The sequence below is a fragment of the Crassostrea angulata genome, chromosome 5, assembly GCF_025612915.1.
Source record: "Crassostrea angulata isolate pt1a10 chromosome 5, ASM2561291v2, whole genome shotgun sequence".
In the NCBI taxonomy this organism is placed as follows: domain Eukaryota; kingdom Metazoa; phylum Mollusca; class Bivalvia; order Ostreida; family Ostreidae; genus Magallana; species Magallana angulata.
The window spans coordinates 58,274,631-58,291,959 of record NC_069115.1 but is presented as its reverse complement, the minus strand read 5'-3'; the positions used below and the strand labels follow the sequence as shown (position 1 = coordinate 58,291,959).

General features: G+C 37.9%; 1 protein-coding gene across 1 annotated transcript in view; it reads left to right on the top strand.

Annotated features, from left to right (window-relative positions):
* The window catches only part of LOC128183713 (uncharacterized), a 28,777-nt gene extending 14,457 nt beyond the window's left edge, over positions 1-14,320 (top strand). Inside the window, exons 4-6 of the mRNA XM_052852832.1 lie at positions 13,399-13,515; positions 13,649-13,709; positions 14,080-14,320. Coding sequence (XP_052708792.1) covers positions 13,399-13,515; positions 13,649-13,709; positions 14,080-14,302 — 401 coding nt within the window. The 3' untranslated portion in view covers positions 14,303-14,320. The remainder of the gene's footprint in view (positions 1-13,398; positions 13,516-13,648; positions 13,710-14,079) is intronic.
* Positions 14,321-17,329: the final 3,009 nt, after the last annotated feature.

The following is a 17,329-nucleotide window of genomic DNA, read 5'->3' as shown; positions in this document are numbered from 1 at the left end:
GTATAAAATTGACGCATTTTAAGCAAAACCAGTAGGGTCATATATTAAAAATTAATAAATTTTGAGATGACCTCGTAAGCAAACGATGTGGTAAATGACTGACTTTTTCATCTTAAAATAATAATTTTTTCAGTAGAAATTCATATAAAAAATTCCATTAAAAATCTAGGGCAGAACAAATTAGACCTGGCCCCAGGATCATGTAGAAACTTAGACTTAAGTCAAAAATTGTACACTGTCTTGGTGTTTTTTTAATGAAAACACTGACAAAATTGAATTGCTATTAAAAGTGTCTTGATATAATGTTGTCAATTACAAATTTCCATTGTCATTTTAAGATAAACCATTATTTTATGTCAGGTTGATGATTTTATAGTCATATCATATGTTGAGTATTGCAGTTCTCAAAAAGATCCTTAACAATAGTTTATATATGGGATATAAACGTTCATCAAACTCTGAACCTTCTCGTGAAGCCAAAGAATTGTCCTGGGGCCAAATTCTTAACAATTATAAAGAATCATCTGGCTGATTAGTTTCTGAGAAGAAGATTATTAAAGATTTACTTTGTATATTCCTATGTTAAATTTCGACCCCCATGGTAGCCCCACCCTACCTCTGGGGGTCATGATTTTCACAACTTTGAATCTACACTAACTGAGGATGCCTTCACACAAGTTTCAGCTTTCCTGGCTGATTAGTTTCTGAGGAGAAGATTTTTAAAGATTTACTCTTTATATTCATATGTAAAACTTCGACCCGCCCCATTGTGGCCTCACCCTACCCCCAGGGGTCATGATTTTCGCAACTTTGAACCTTCACTACCTGAGGATGCTTCCACAAAAATTTCAGCTTTCCTGGCTGGTCAGTTTCTGAGAAGAAGATGTTTAAAGATTCACTCTATATATTCCTTTGATAAAATTCGACCCCCCATTGTGGCCCCACCCTCCCCCCGGGGGTCATGATATTCACAACTTTGAATCTACACTACCTGAGTATGCTTCCACACAAGTTTCAGCTTTCCTGGCTGATTAGATTCTGAGAAGAAGATTTTTAAAGACTTACTCGATATATTCATATGTAAAACTTCGATCCCCACTTGTGGTCCCATCCTACCCCTAGGGGTCATGATTTTCAGAACTCTGAATCTACACTACCTGAGAATGCTTCCACACAAGTTTCAGCTTTCCTGGCTGATTAGTTTCTGAGAAGAAGATTTTTAAAGACTTACTCGATATATTCATGTTAAACTTCGAACCCCATTGTGGCTCCACCCAACCCTCAGGGGTCATGATTTTCACAAATTTGAATCTACACTACCTGAGGATGCTTCCACACAAGTGTCAGCTTTCCTGGTTGATTAGTGTCTGAGAAGAAGATTTTTAAAGATTTACTCTATATATTCATATGTTAAACTTCGACCCCCCATTGTGGCCCCATCCTACCCCCGGGGTCATGATTTTCACAATTTTGTATCTACACTACCTGAGGATGCTTCCACACAAGATTCAGCTTTCCTGGCTGATTAGTTTCTGAGAAGAAGATTATTAAAGATTTACTTTGTATATTCCTATGTTAAATTTCGACCCCCATGGTAGCCCCACCCTACCTCTGGGGGTCATGATTTTCACAACTTTGAATCTACACTAACTGAGGATGCCTTCACACAAGTTTCAGCTTTCCTGGCTGATTAGTTTCTGAGGAGAAGATTTTTAAAGATTTACTCTTTATATTCATATGTAAAACTTCGACCCGCCCCATTGTGGCCTCACCCTACCCCCAGGGGTCATGATTTTCGCAACTTTGAACCTACACTAACTGAGGATGCCTTCACACAAGTTTCAGCTTTCCTGGCTGATTAGTTTCTGAGGAGAAGATTTTTAAAGATTTACTCTTTTTATTCATATGTAAAACTTCGACCCGCCCCATTGTGGCCTCACCCTACCCCCAGGGGTCATGATTTTCGCAACTTTGAACCTTCACTACCTGAGGATGCTTCCACAAAAATTTCAGCTTTCCTGGCTGGTCAGTTTCTGAGAAGAAGATGTTTAAAGATTCACTCTATATATTCCTTTGATAAAATTCGACCCCCCATTGTGGCCCCACCCTCCCCCCGGGGGTCATGATATTCACAACTTTGAATCTACACTACCTGAGTATGCTTCCACACAAGTTTCAGCTTTCCTGGCTGATTAGATTCTGAGAAGAAGATTTTTAAAGACTTACTCGATATATTCATATGTAAAACTTCGATCCCCACTTGTGGTCCCATCCTACCCCTAGGGGTCATGATTTTCAGAACTCTGAATCTACACTACCTGAGAATGCTTCCACACAAGTTTCAGCTTTCCTGGCTGATTAGTTTCTGAGAAGAAGATTTTTAAAGACTTACTCGATATATTCATGTTAAACTTCGAACCCCATTGTGGCTCCACCCAACCCTCAGGGGTCATGATTTTCACAAATTTGAATCTACACTACCTGAGGATGCTTCCACACAAGTGTCAGCTTTCCTGGTTGATTAGTGTCTGAGAAGAAGATTTTTAAAGATTTACTCTATATATTCATATGTTAAACTTCGACCCCCCATTGTGGCCCCATCCTACCCCCGGGGTCATGATTTTCACAATTTTGTATCTACACTACCTGAGGATGCTTCCACACAAGATTCAGCTTTCCTGGCTGATTAGTTTCTGAGAAGAAGATTATTAAAGATTTACTTTGTATATTCCTATGTTAAATTTCGACCCCCATGGTAGCCCCACCCTACCTCTGGGGGTCATGATTTTCACAACTTTGAATCTACACTAACTGAGGATGCCTTCACACAAGTTTCAGCTTTCCTGGCTGATTAGTTTCTGAGGAGAAGATTTTTAAAGATTTACTCTTTATATTCTTATGTAAAACTTCGACCCGCCCCATTGTGGCCTCACCCTACCCCCAGGGGTCATGATTTTCGCAACTTTGAACCTACACTAACTGAGGATGCCTTCACACAAGTTTCAGCTTTCCTGGCTGATTAGTTTCTGAGGAGAAGATTTTTAAAGATTTACTCTTTATATTCATATGTAAAACTTCGACCCGCCCCATTGTGGCCTCACCCTACCCCCAGGGGTCATGATTTTCGCAACTTTGAACCTTCACTACCTGAGGATGCTTCCACAAAAATTTCAGCTTTCCTGGCTGGTCAGTTTCTGAGAAGAAGATGTTTAAAGATTCACTCTATATATTCCTTTGATAAAATTCGACCCCCCATTGTGGCCCCACCCTCCCCCCGGGGGTCATGATATTCACAACTTTGAATCTACACTACCTGAGTATGCTTCCACACAAGTTTCAGCTTTCCTGGCTGATTAGATTCTGAGAAGAAGATTTTTAAAGACTTACTCGATATATTCATATGTAAAACTTCGATCCCCACTTGTGGTCCCATCCTACCCCTAGGGGTCATGATTTTCAGAACTCTGAATCTACACTACCTGAGAATGCTTCCACACAAGTTTCAGCTTTCCTGGCTGATTAGTTTCTGAGAAGAAGATTTTTAAAGACTTACTCGATATATTCATGTTAAACTTCGAACCCCATTGTGGCTCCACCCAACCCTCAGGGGTCATGATTTTCACAAATTTGAATCTACACTACCTGAGGATGCTTCCACACAAGTGTCAGCTTTCCTGGTTGATTAGTGTCTGAGAAGAAGATTTTTAAAGATTTACTCTATATATTCATATGTTAAACTTCGACCCCCCATTGTGGCCCCATCCTACCCCCGGGGTCATGATTTTCACAATTTTGTATCTACACTACCTGAGGATGCTTCCACACAAGATTCAGCTTTCCTGGCTGATTAGTTTCTGAGAAGAAGATTATTAAAGATTTACTTTGTATATTCCTATGTTAAATTTCGACCCCCATGGTAGCCCCACCCTACCTCTGGGGGTCATGATTTTCACAACTTTGAATCTACACTAACTGAGGATGCCTTCACACAAGTTTCAGCTTTCCTGGCTGATTAGTTTCTGAGGAGAAGATTTTTAAAGATTTACTCTTTATATTCATATGTAAAACTTCGACCCGCCCCATTGTGGCCTCACCCTACCCCCAGGGGTCATGATTTTCGCAACTTTGAACCTACACTACCTGAGGATGCTTCCACAAAAATTTCAGCTTTCCTGGCTGGTCAGTTTCTGAGAAGAAGATGTTTAAAGATTCACTCTATATATTCCTTTGATAAAATTCGACCCCCCATTGTGGCCCCACCCTCCCCCCGGGGGTCATGATATTCACAACTTTGAATCTACACTACCTGAGTATGCTTCCACACAAGTTTCAGCTTTCCTGGCTGATTAGATTCTGAGAAGAAGATTTTTAAAGACTTACTCGATATATTCATATGTAAAACTTCGATCCCCACTTGTGGTCCCATCCTACCCCTAGGGTCATGATTTTCAGAACTCTGAATCTACACTACCTGAGAATGCTTCCACACAAGTTTCAGCTTTCCTGGCTGATTAGTTTCTGAGAAGAAGATTTTTAAAGACTTACTCGATATATTCATGTTAAACTTCGAACCCCATTGTGGCTCCACCCAACCCTCAGGGGTCATGATTTTCACAAATTTGAATCTACACTACCTGAGGATGCTTCCACACAAGTGTCAGCTTTCCTGGTTGATTAGTGTCTGAGAAGAAGATTTTTAAAGATTTACTCTATATATTCATATGTTAAACTTCGACCCCCCATTGTGGCCCCATCCTACCCCCGGGGTCATGATTTTCACAATTTTGTATCTACACTACCTGAGGATGCTTCCACACAAGATTCAGCTTTCTTGGCTGATTAGTTTCTGAGAAGAAGATTATTAAAGATTTACTTTGTATATTCCTATGTTAAATTTCGACCCCCATGGTAGCCCCACCCTACCTCTGGGGGTCATGATTTTCACAACTTTGAATCTACACTAACTGAGGATGCCTTCACACAAGTTTCAGCTTTCCTGGCTGATTAGTTTCTGAGGAGAAGATTTTTAAAGATTTACTCTTTATATTCATATGTAAAACTTCGACCCGCCCCATTGTGGCCTCACCCTACCCCCAGGGGTCATGATTTTCGCAACTTTGAACCTACACTACCTGAGGATGCTTCCACAAAAATTTCAGCTTTCCTGGCTGGTCAGTTTCTGAGAAGAAGATGTTTAAAGATTCACTCTATATATTCCTTTGATAAAATTCGACCCCCCATTGTGGCCCCACCCTCCCCCCGGGGGTCATGATATTCACAACTTTGAATCTACACTACCTGAGTATGCTTCCACACAAGTTTCAGCTTTCCTGGCTGATTAGATTCTGAGAAGAAGATTTTTAAAGACTTACTCGATATATTCATATGTAAAACTTCGATCCCCACTTGTGGTCCCATCCTACCCCTAGGGTCATGATTTTCAGAACTCTGAATCTACACTACCTGAGAATGCTTCCACACAAGTTTCAGCTTTCCTGGCTGATTAGTTTCTGAGAAGAAGATTTTTAAAGACTTACTCGATATATTCATGTTAAACTTCGAACCCCATTGTGGCTCCACCCAACCCTCAGGGGTCATGATTTTCACAAATTTGAATCTACACTACCTGAGGATGCTTCCACACAAGTGTCAGCTTTCCTGGTTGATTAGTGTCTGAGAAGAAGATTTTTAAAGATTTACTCTATATATTCATATGTTAAACTTCGACCCCCCATTGTGGCCCCATCCTACCCCCGGGGTCATGATTTTCACAATTTTGTATCTACACTACCTGAGGATGCTTCCACACAAGATTCAGCTTTCTTGGCTGATTAGTTTCTGAGAAGAAGATTATTAAAGATTTACTTTGTATATTCCTATGTTAAATTTCGACCCCCATGGTAGCCCCACCCTACCTCTGGGGGTCATGATTTTCACAACTTTGAATCTACACTAACTGAGGATGCCTTCACACAAGTTTCAGCTTTCCTGGCTGATTAGTTTCTGAGGAGAAGATTTTTAAAGATTTACTCTTTATATTCATATGTAAAACTTCGACCCGCCCCATTGTGGCCTCACCCTACCCCCAGGGGTCATGATTTTCGCAACTTTGAACCTACACTACCTGAGGATGCTTCCACAAAAATTTCAGCTTTCCTGGCTGGTCAGTTTCTGAGAAGAAGATGTTTAAAGATTCACTCTATATATTCCTTTGATAAAATTCGACCCCCCATTGTGGCCCCACCCTCCCCCCGGGGGTCATGATATTCACAACTTTGAATCTACACTACCTGAGTATGCTTCCACACAAGTTTCAGCTTTCCTGGCTGATTAGATTCTGAGAAGAAGATTTTTAAAGACTTACTCGATATATTCATATGTAAAACTTCGATCCCCACTTGTGGTCCCATCCTACCCCTAGGGGTCATGATTTTCAGAACTCTGAATCTACACTACCTGAGAATGCTTCCACACAAGTTTCAGCTTTCCTGGCTGATTAGTTTCTGAGAAGAAGATTTTTAAAGACTTACTCGATATATTCATGTTAAACTTCGAACCCCATTGTGGCTCCACCCAACCCTCAGGGGTCATGATTTTCACAAATTTGAATCTACACTACCTGAGGATGCTTCCACACAAGTGTCAGCTTTCCTGGTTGATTAGTGTCTGAGAAGAAGATTTTTAAAGATTTACTCTATATATTCATATGTTAAACTTCGACCCCCCATTGTGGCCCCATCCTACCCCCGGGGTCATGATTTTCACAATTTTGTATCTACACTACCTGAGGATGCTTCCACACAAGATTCAGCTTTCCTGGCTGATTAGTTTCTGAGAAGAAGATTATTAAAGATTTACTTTGTATATTCCTATGTTAAATTTCGACCCCCCCCCCCATGGTAGCCCCACCCTACCTCTGGGGGTCATGATTTTCACAACTTTGAATCTACACTAACTGAGGATGCCTTCACACAAGTTTCAGCTTTCCTGGCTGATTAGTTTCTGAGGAGAAGATTTTTAAAGACTTACTCTTTATATTCATATGTAAAACTTCGACCTGCCCCATTGTGGCCTCACCCTACCCCCAGGGGTCATGATTTTCGCAACTTTGAACCTACACTACCTGAGGATGCTTCCACAAAAGTTTCAGCTTTCCTGGCTGGTTAGTTTCTGAGAAGAAGATGTTTAAAGATTCACTCTATATATTCCTTTGATGAAATTCGACCCCCCCATTGTGGCCCCACCCTCCCCCCGGGGGTCATGATATTCACAACTTTGAATCTACACTACCTGAGTATGCTTCCACACAAGTTTCAGCTTTCCTGGCTGATTAGATTCTGAGAAGAAGATTTTTAAAGACTTACTCGATATATTCATATGTAAAACTTCGATCCCCACTTGTGGCCCCATCCTACCCCCAGGGGTCATGATTTTCAGAACTCTGAATCTACACTACCTGAGAATGCTTCCACACAAGTTTCAGCTTTCCTGGCTGATTAGTTTCTGAGAAGAAGATTTTTAAAGACTTACTCGATATATTCATATGTTAAACTTCGACCCCCATTGTGGCTCTGCCAAATCCCCAGGGGTCATGATTTTCACAAATTTGAATCTACACTACCTGAGGATGCTTCCACACAAGTGTCAGCTTTCCTGGTTGATTAGTTTCTGAGAAGAAGATTTTTAAAGATTTACTCTATATATTCATATGTTAAACTTCGACCCCCCATTGTGGCCCCACCCTACCCCCGGGGGTCATGATTTTTACAATTTTGTATCTACACTACCTGAGGATGCTTTCACACAAGTTTCAGCTTTCCTGGTCTTATGGTTCATGAGAAGAAGATTTTTGAAAATATCTCGAAAATTTTCATAAATTCCTAATAATCTCCCTTTGCAAAAGGGCGTGATCCTTAATTTTCACAACTTTGAATTCCTTTAGACTAAGGATGCTTTGTGCCAAGTTTGGTTGAAGTTGGCACAGAGATTCTTGAGAAGATGTTGAGAATGTGAAAGTTTACAGACAGACGGACAGACAGACAGACAGACAGACGGACAGACAGATGGACGACAGACAAAATGCGATCAGAACACCTCACTTGAACTTTCAGCTCAGGTGAGCTAAAAAACCCGAAGGTCAGCTTGCCAAATGGCTAAAGACATTTAGTGCCTTTGATTTCAAGATACAACATAGGCCGGGGCTTCAGCACAAAAAAAGATGCATTGAGTAGGTTACCATGTAGACAATGTGGATATGATCCATCAAATCAATCGCAAAAGCAAAGTGTCTTAGACCAACCACAAGATACGTCACCAGGGTGTCATGCCAATGTCGTTAAGTTGGCTTCTGAAAGCAAAGATTTATGTCTCAACATCAGGGAAGTACAAAATAAAGACCATGAATTGAAGCAAGTAAAGAGCTGGTTGGAAAGTACAAGCTAACCTGCCTACGAAGACAAAAGTGGTCTTGGAAAGTTTTAAGATCTCTTTGATCTCAGTGGGATAGTCTTGTGGTAGAAAATGGTATCTTATACCGGAAGTATGATGATGGCAATGTAAAAGCATCTTGTCTGCAAGCAATAATACCCCGAAGCGATATTTGCAATATTGTCATGATATGGACACTGCTGCAGATTTGGGCGTTGAAACAATTGCCCGAGTTCGAGGGAATTACTATTGGCCAAGTTTACAAGCTGGCACTAGAACCTACATAGCTGGTTGTAAAAAGTGTTCTTAGAGAAAGAGTCCACAGATGAGGAAGCGAGCACCAATGAAACTTGTAAAAAGTGGAATTTCCATAGACAGAATTGCGACTGACATCTTGTGTTGTGACTGACAGCTTCCATTGACTGAAAACGGCAATAAATATATTCTAGTCATTTCCGACTATTTTACTAAATGGACGGAGAGTTTTGCCATGCCAAACATGGAAGCTGCAACTGTTGCTAGAATTATAGTTGAGGAAGTTGTTGTACGATATGGAACACCCTCCATCATACATTCTGACCAGGGTGGGTAGTATGAGAGCGAACTGTTCTCTGAGATATGTCATGTCTTGCATATAAAAAAGACACGCACCACCCCTTACCGCCCACAAAGTGATGGGATGGTGGCCTACGTAATTAATCACCATTTTGACTGAGATATGCTTTGACCTTATGTCATGATGGCATACAGATCATCAGTACATGAGACCACAGGGTTCACACCAAACCTCATGATGCTTAGTAGAGAGTTGACTACAGCGCTGGACACTATATACGAGATGCCAACTGAAGTTAAATATATTCCACGCAACAGCTGGGCATGGCAACTCAAAGAGACAATGGAGGAGGCTCACAAGTATATCAAAGAGAACATTAACACAGCTATGGTGAGACAGAAAAGGTACCACCACAAGAAATTATCATGGCAAAAGTTCAAGCAAGACGATCAAGTTTATGTTTACTTTCCTATCAGAAAGGTCGGAAGATCTACAAAGTTCACTATTTACTGACAAGGTCCATTTAAAGTGCTCAGTGACAAACTTAACCTAAAACGATAATTGTGGACAACGTGGCAAACCACAGGTTGTGCATGTTGACAGGTTACGACTATAGCGTGAAGAGATTTCCACTAAGAGTCTTCAGATGAAGATGAGTGGCTCTCACAGGCACCCGACATTACCATTGATAAAAAATCGGGTACCAGTAACAAAGAACCAGCAGAATGTACAGCTACTAGAGGACCTATACCCTGTGGGAAAGCCGTGGACCCTTCTGTTAGAAAGAGGACTCAACCTTTGCCCATGTATACCCTGACCGTTGCAAGACACCGAGGCTGGATAACAAGACAAATGACCCCATGTGCAAAGTTGCAGATAATGCTGTTCAGACGGACCCCGTTATAAATAGGTAGTCGATTAGGACAACGACTATTGTCCGGGAGCACGCAAGACAACCAGAGGGAGAAGATGCTGTAAATCATCGGCATATTGACTTAGTCTTATCTATTCTTACAAAAATGACGAGCAAATATATATTTGCCGACTAGCCCAGAATGCATACGGGGGAGCCGGAAGTTTATTTTAAGCTGAACAATACAAAATTGTATCATGTACATATACTGTAATATAAAAAATCACTGCCTCACCCTTTTTTTAAACAAATATTTGAACCTTTCATCGACGACGTGACCGGCCAGAAAAAACCAGAAATAAAAAACTATTAAATAGAAAAATCTCTGGAAACCTGTGTCCCAAACCATGTCAAAGTCGCAAATGCGTGCCGTCTCAAGGGTAGTGCAGGGACTTTACAACAAAAATATGAAAATTTTTAAGCTTCTAAATTATAGTATAATAAAAAATAACAATTTTTTATTGATGTAAATTTGATGCGTCTTTGTAAGAAGACGGGCTAGAACTGATTTCTCGTGCTATTCGAACACCAATCATACACTCGTCACCACGTGACTCGTAACTATGAATTTCATTGGATACAATTTTCTACTCGAATCAACAAGACAATTATTTTCCGCTAATCTCCGTACCGCGGAAAATTTTAATTAGTTTTTGTTTACTTATTGTTTGTTCTTACAGTAGAATCATGCGGGACACATATTCTTAAGGGGAGGGGAGTGAAACGGTTGAAATAAATATCTTCCCTTGTTTGTATTTTTATAACCAGTAATTACTGTAAATAGTGTAATTAATTCAAATGATTAAAAGAGTCATTAAAGTATTTTTATTATATAAAAACAAAAACAGTTATTGTAATTTCTTATTAGTCAGACAGACTTATAAATCGAGAAAGTATGTTTGGGTGTCCATAAATACCTTTGTTAGATATAATACATTCGATTTAAGAGCCAGATGGTGTCATAACTTGGTTGTTGTACGGTCTGTACAGTAGACTCATAGGAGAAGTATTCCCTGGTGCGAATTACTGTAGAGTAGAGCAATTCCCTCAGCTGTGAATTCTGAAAGTAGAAACTTTATGATATCAAAATTGGCAAATTAGGTTCTATTCAGAGTGACAAATAAATTGATAGACAACGTGGCATAGCCAGATTGATTGACCGAGTTGCATAACCAAGTGGCTGAGCGACGAGTTGTCTTGCCAGGTGGCAAGGGCGGTTAGCAAACATTGAAATAGCTATATATATATGTGTGTGTGTGTGTGTGTGTGTGTGTGTGTGTGTGTGTGTGTGTGTGTGTGTGTGTGTGTGTGTGTGTGTGTGTGTGTGTGTGTGTGTGTGTGTGTGTGTGTGTGTGTGTGTGTGTGTGTGTGTGTGTGTGTGTGTGTGTGTGTGTGTGTGTGTGTGTGTGTGTGTGTGTGTGTGTGTGTGTGTGTGTGTGTGTGTGTGTGTGTGTGTGTGTGTGTGTGTGTGTGTGTGTGTGTGTGTGTGTGTGTGTGTGTGTGTGTGTGTGTGTGTGTGTGTGTGTGTGTGTGTGTGTGTGTGTGTGTGTGTGTGTGTGTGTGTGTGTGTGTGTGTGTGTGTGTGTGTGTGTGTGTGTGTGTGTGTGTGTGTGTGTGTGTGTGTGTGTGTGTGTGTGTGTGTGTGTGTGTGTGTGTGTGTGTGTGTGTGTGTGTGTGTGTGTGTGTGTGTGTGTGTGTGTGTGTGTGTGTGTGTGTGTGTGTGTGTGTGTGTGTGTGTGTGTGTGTGTGTGTGTGTGTGTGTGTGTGTGTGTGTGTGTGTGTGTGTGTGTGTGTGTGTGTGTGTGTGTGTGTGTGTGTGTGTGTGTGTGTGTGTGTGTGTGTGTGTGTGTGTGTGTGTGTGTGTGTGTGTGTGTGTGTGTGTGTGTGTGTGTGTGTGTGTGTGTGTGTGTGTGTGTGTGTGTGTGTGTGTGTGTGTGTGTGTGTGTGTGTGTGTGTGTGTGTGTGTGTGTGTGTGTGTGTGTGTGTGTGTGTGTGTGTGTGTGTTGAGAATTACAAGGCAGTGGTTTACGAATATCTGTATATTTTGAATTAAAGCTTTTCCGTACATCCTAGAGGCACTTGGCAAGTGTCATATTACTCTTCGTTTGCATTCCCTATAAAACTCGGGTGAACCGGGCACGGACCGAGAAGCCTGGTCGAGGCCCGACACGTTACATAACTTTAAAAAGAGAATTTAAAAAAGTGTTATACCGTACGTAAAAGACTAGCATTCAATTTTACATTTTTAAATCATCAAAGGGTGCAGCTGCAAACGCTTACTGATTAAATGTTTTATTATATATATACCCATCGATTTTCCTTTCTTCATAAATGTCAATTTTACAGAGTGTGATCCGATTTTCTGCGAATTTCACACCGTGGGTTTCTGAGTTCGTATCACAACTCTCTAAAACTGATATCATAGTACATATTAAGGTCAAGATCTAGTAAATGATTCAAGACTGTCTTTTTAGTGCTAGAACTATTATGACGTCATAATTGATTGGTGAGTTTTTTTCACGTATTTTACGGTTTGAAAGGAATAATGTAGAAAATAAAACAATATTTTGACCTATATTAAATCACGGGAAAAGTAATCCCGGTACCTATTTTCAATTTGACATCATTTTAAAGAGGAGGTCAAGAGCTTGTATAATGCCGTTTTTGAGAGACTGTAGGCATTCTAGATATATTTCATTAGTCAAAAATGAACAAAGCTCTGAAATTTGTTACTTTCATAAAAAATGATTGTTTAAAACATGATTTTTCATTGTGTTTACCAAAAAATCAAGCCCCGGTACACACTATGAAACAAAGATTTTGTTATGGAGCATCATTAAAAGAGTTTATATCTTGAATTTCATAAACCTGTAGGCACCTTTCATTTACTAGATCTTGACCTTAAATTACTTCTGTATTTTACCGCATTTTATGAGAGTTCGTTTAAAACTAGAATTGTTATTAAGGTTGACGCCATACTATTGATTTTAAAAAGATAGAATGTACTTAAAACTTTTAAGGTTGACAATGTTATATGATAAATTCACCATTGTAAAAGAAACTTGATCAAAGGTCTCGTTGCCAGGCGCAGATCATCAGATCAAACTTGACACATCGCATCACGTTTGATCTGGTGATCCGCGGATGGCAACGCGACGTGATCCGACCATTGGATCAAGTTACGGTTATAATAATATTATATGCGTATCAATAGCAGTTGAGAGAGAAGATATTTGCTTATTCCATTAAGCGTTTGAGCTGCTCTGCATTTGTGACGGTTAATGATACAATTCTATCATTAAACGGCGATTTATCATTAGTGATTGAAGCTGTCAACCGTTAATACAATAAATTTTAGCATTTGTCATTGCAACTGTATTAACAGGCGTTATGTCATTATTGTTTGTAACATATCATATATTTATTTCAATTAACTACCTGTACAATATTGAGAAAGAAAACAATTTTTAATGTGACTTAATTTTTTAAACTTGCGTCTCAGGTCAAAATTGCGCGGAATTTGACGCTAAAGGCAAGATAATACAAGAAAGTTCAAAGAACTGCAGCAACGCATCCGTTCCTTGTCCAAAGGTTTATAAATCAACAGACGCTTACAGATGTAAGGTTGCTTTTTTCTGCATTAAATTTGTGTTCTTGACAATTCTAACGTGATCGGAAAACAAAATTTACATAGCCTTTTATTATTTGACTGTCATTAAAATGATTTCATTTTACATTTCTTTTTTTTTAAGATCAATCATGTTATGACGAAGTTCAAAAGAAAAAAGAAAAAAATGAAGCAGTGAATTGCAAGTAAGGACCTGCTTTATGATAAAAACACATTAATAAATTTAAAAGAATTAGTGTGGAATTATTACAAAAACTAGTTTTACATCTGTAAAGAAGTGTTGTTAATGAATGTTTTGGGGGAAAAAAAACCTCAGGCTGATATTCGTATGCAATCAAGATAATTATAAAAAACAATACTGAACTAATTAGAATAAAATGCAATGTGTTTTAGAGCTTATTCTTTCAACACAGTTTGAAAAATGCACTTTTGCCCTTTTTATGCCAAGTACTTACAAAAAAATAAAAAGCTATCGTTTTTTTAAAGTTCATTGTTCAAAATTAGTCATTTTTGCCTTTTTTTTTTTTTTTTTTTTTTTTTTTTTTTTTTTTACAGATTCGATTCATTGGATACTAGCACGACTTTGATTACCATTATTGTGGTTTTGAATATCATCCTGTATTCATTTGCTTGGCTTATTTTATATTTTTGTAAAAGGTATACAAACACTTTAATGCATTGTAAATTACGAGAATCTAAATCTCCAAGAAATCTCTCTACCCGTTCGACTAGTGACCCCGATGGTAGCGAAATTGTTGAATTGAAACGTGGGATATAATTATTCAGTAGCTTAAAGGTATTTCAATTCTGAGAATAAATGTGATTTTAAAGTTATTTTAAACGGAATGTTTTTATTAAATAATATACAACAGATAATGCTGTACAAATTAAATTTTTGTGATTCTATCTGTATTTTTTCTTTACAGTTTTTAGTGTCAGTTTTTTACAGTTTTTAGTGTCAGTAATCATTAGTTCAAATATAGCTTTTTTAATTCAGAAGAAAGGCAATGTTCTCAACAGCATAATCTGGTAATGATGATTGTAAAATTTTTCATTCTGTCAAATTTACCTTTACCTAAAGAAGACGACTGAAACGTGTAGTATTCAAATCCAAAGTAGAATACCTTCTTAAAATCTAGTCATTTTCAGGCTGAAATGTCTCTGAGGATAGATGATAAGAATAAGCATATTTTGGAATATATGGAAATGATAAAGATAGTGAAAGGTAGTACAATGTATTGATGATAACCTTTATAGTATATAGTTTAATTGTTGAATGGATATTTTTAGCGAGTATGGATAAAGTATAATGAAAAATTGAGATGAAATGTCTAATAGTAATTTTTTTTTTGTTTGGTTTGTTTATTTTTTTTTTAAATATTTTTTCTCGGTTTCTCATATTTAATATATTTTAAGTGATTTTTTTTTGTACAAAAAGATTAATAAGAATACTTTTCAAATAATATAAAATTAATGTATGTATTAATACGTGTGGTTTTATTTTGTATGTATGCATTCTATAGCATTATAAAATATATTTCTCATTTTGTCATATTGGAGGATGTGCTTTAAAAGATTTATATTTTTTAGGAATGGCATTTGCTAACCGGTTTACCGATTAATCGGTCGGAACTATGGTAACAGGTTACAAATTCTGTAATCGGATAGTCGGAATAAAAATAAAATCGGACAAAATTTCATAAAAATTCAACATTTAGAACTATAAACGGTTTATAATTTGATATTTTCATAGATTGCTTAGAGCTTTAATTTGGGATAATTGATTTACTCCTTACTGTTAGGTGCTAATTACTATTTAAGCACTTCGACACCGTCCTAACCATTCTAACTGTCCACCGTTTTTTTAATCATGCGTAATAAGATTTCATGTATTTACATTTTTTTCTGTCGCCGTTTTGTCAAATCTTGGATTCCAGTGTCAGTGAACATGCCGCCTCAAACGCCATCGCAAGCATTGCGATATCTCGAGAGAGAATTAGATGGCAAAATCGTAAAATGCCCTCTCTGCTAAATGGAACTCACACAAATGCGCGCGGTCCGAGACCATAAGAGAATTACCCCATAAAAGATGCAAAGCGTTTCAAGACGAGCCGAACAAACCGGAAAGTGTAGTGTCGAAATATTTAATTAGAAAAGTAACCCAAAACGTTAAACCTCTCGAATGGTATGTCTGAAAATGAAGTACTGTTTCCAAATCTCGCTGGTTTAATAAAAAAAAATTATGAATCAATTGAAAAAAATATTTTCAACGGCAGGCATTATGGTGAGGGTGACAATGTAGCGTGTATATCGGAATATTATATGTCCATGATATTTAATGCATGTTCATTCGTTACATGTGTATGACTATCTTTTCTTGCTATTTTTTGAAATATGTTCTTATTTAACTTGAATTGATTAATTAATTACGTATCTCGAGTATTCTTGCACTTATGAATAAAGTTTCTTTGTGTGTCACCAAAACATTAGTTTTTAATACGATTAACCGGTTAATCGTTCGGAACGTCATACGGTTGACCGATTAGCAATTTTATAACCGTCTGCTATCCCTAATATTTTTGTTATTGTGATTTGATAGAACTGTATTTTCAAAGCATTTCACATCACAAATGTGTTTACTTCATAAATGTCTTCTTATCGTTTGAGTAGAACGCATAAGAACATAATAAGTAGCATAATCTGTACTGGAGATTTTCAAATGCGTTGTTATATATTTTAAGTGTGTATATTCGTAATTGGGTTTTTATTACCATTGATGCCTTAATGGCTCATAAAATTATTGTATCATACATCTGTTTTAACGGATCTCGGAAATAATCAATTTTCATAATAATTATGAATGTTGTTCTTTTTGTAAGAAAATACCAAAAAAAAAAAAAGAAACAAAAAAATTAATACCTGATACGATCTCGTTGCTAGTAACGATTAGCAGACCTTTGGTCCATTGTTTTGAAACGATACGATGCAATACTGAAGAAAATTCAGACCCCCTCTCCTATACTTTCAAATTATGTATAGGATCACCAATATAATTTACTATGCTCAATACGTTATTTCTAACCTACGGCATATTAAAGTTTGAAGATTTAGGTCCCCCAAATATCTAAATTATGTAACAAATAGGTGTTGCAATGATTTTTTAATAGTAATTGTTACAATCAAGAAATTTGCGAGTCTCTTGGCGACTAGATAAAGGGGCCAGACCCATTGTCTTGATATATCACGAATGGTCTGTTGAATAATAACATTTGTTGTTCTTACATATATCAAATTTTCCTGTACATCCTAAATAGCGAGCGCAGCGAGTAGCGAGCTCCATAAACAACGTGCACGAACGGAGAAAATTGGAGTTGAAATCTGAACATTGTTCAAAGAAATTTTTATGAGGCCACATGAAAGGGGTTCTACATATCCCAATAATCCTTTGCGGTGCATAGCAACATGGTGGAACAGGAAGCGTTTCGAGGAAAAATGCTTACCTCTTGATCGTATATATCTTTTTCATTTTAGACAACGTGTACGAACGGAGCAAATTCGAGTTGAAATCTGCACATTGTTTAAAGAAATTTTTATGAGGCCACGTGAAAAAGTTCTACATATCCCAATAATCCTTTGCGGTTCATAGCAACATGGTGGTACAGGTAGCGTTTCTAAGGAAAATTCTTACCTCTAAATCGCATACATCTATTTCATTTAACAATAACAAGAGGCCCATGGGCCACATCGCTCACCTGAGGAACAATAGGTATGATAAAATCAGCTCAATGGAGTCATAATACAAACT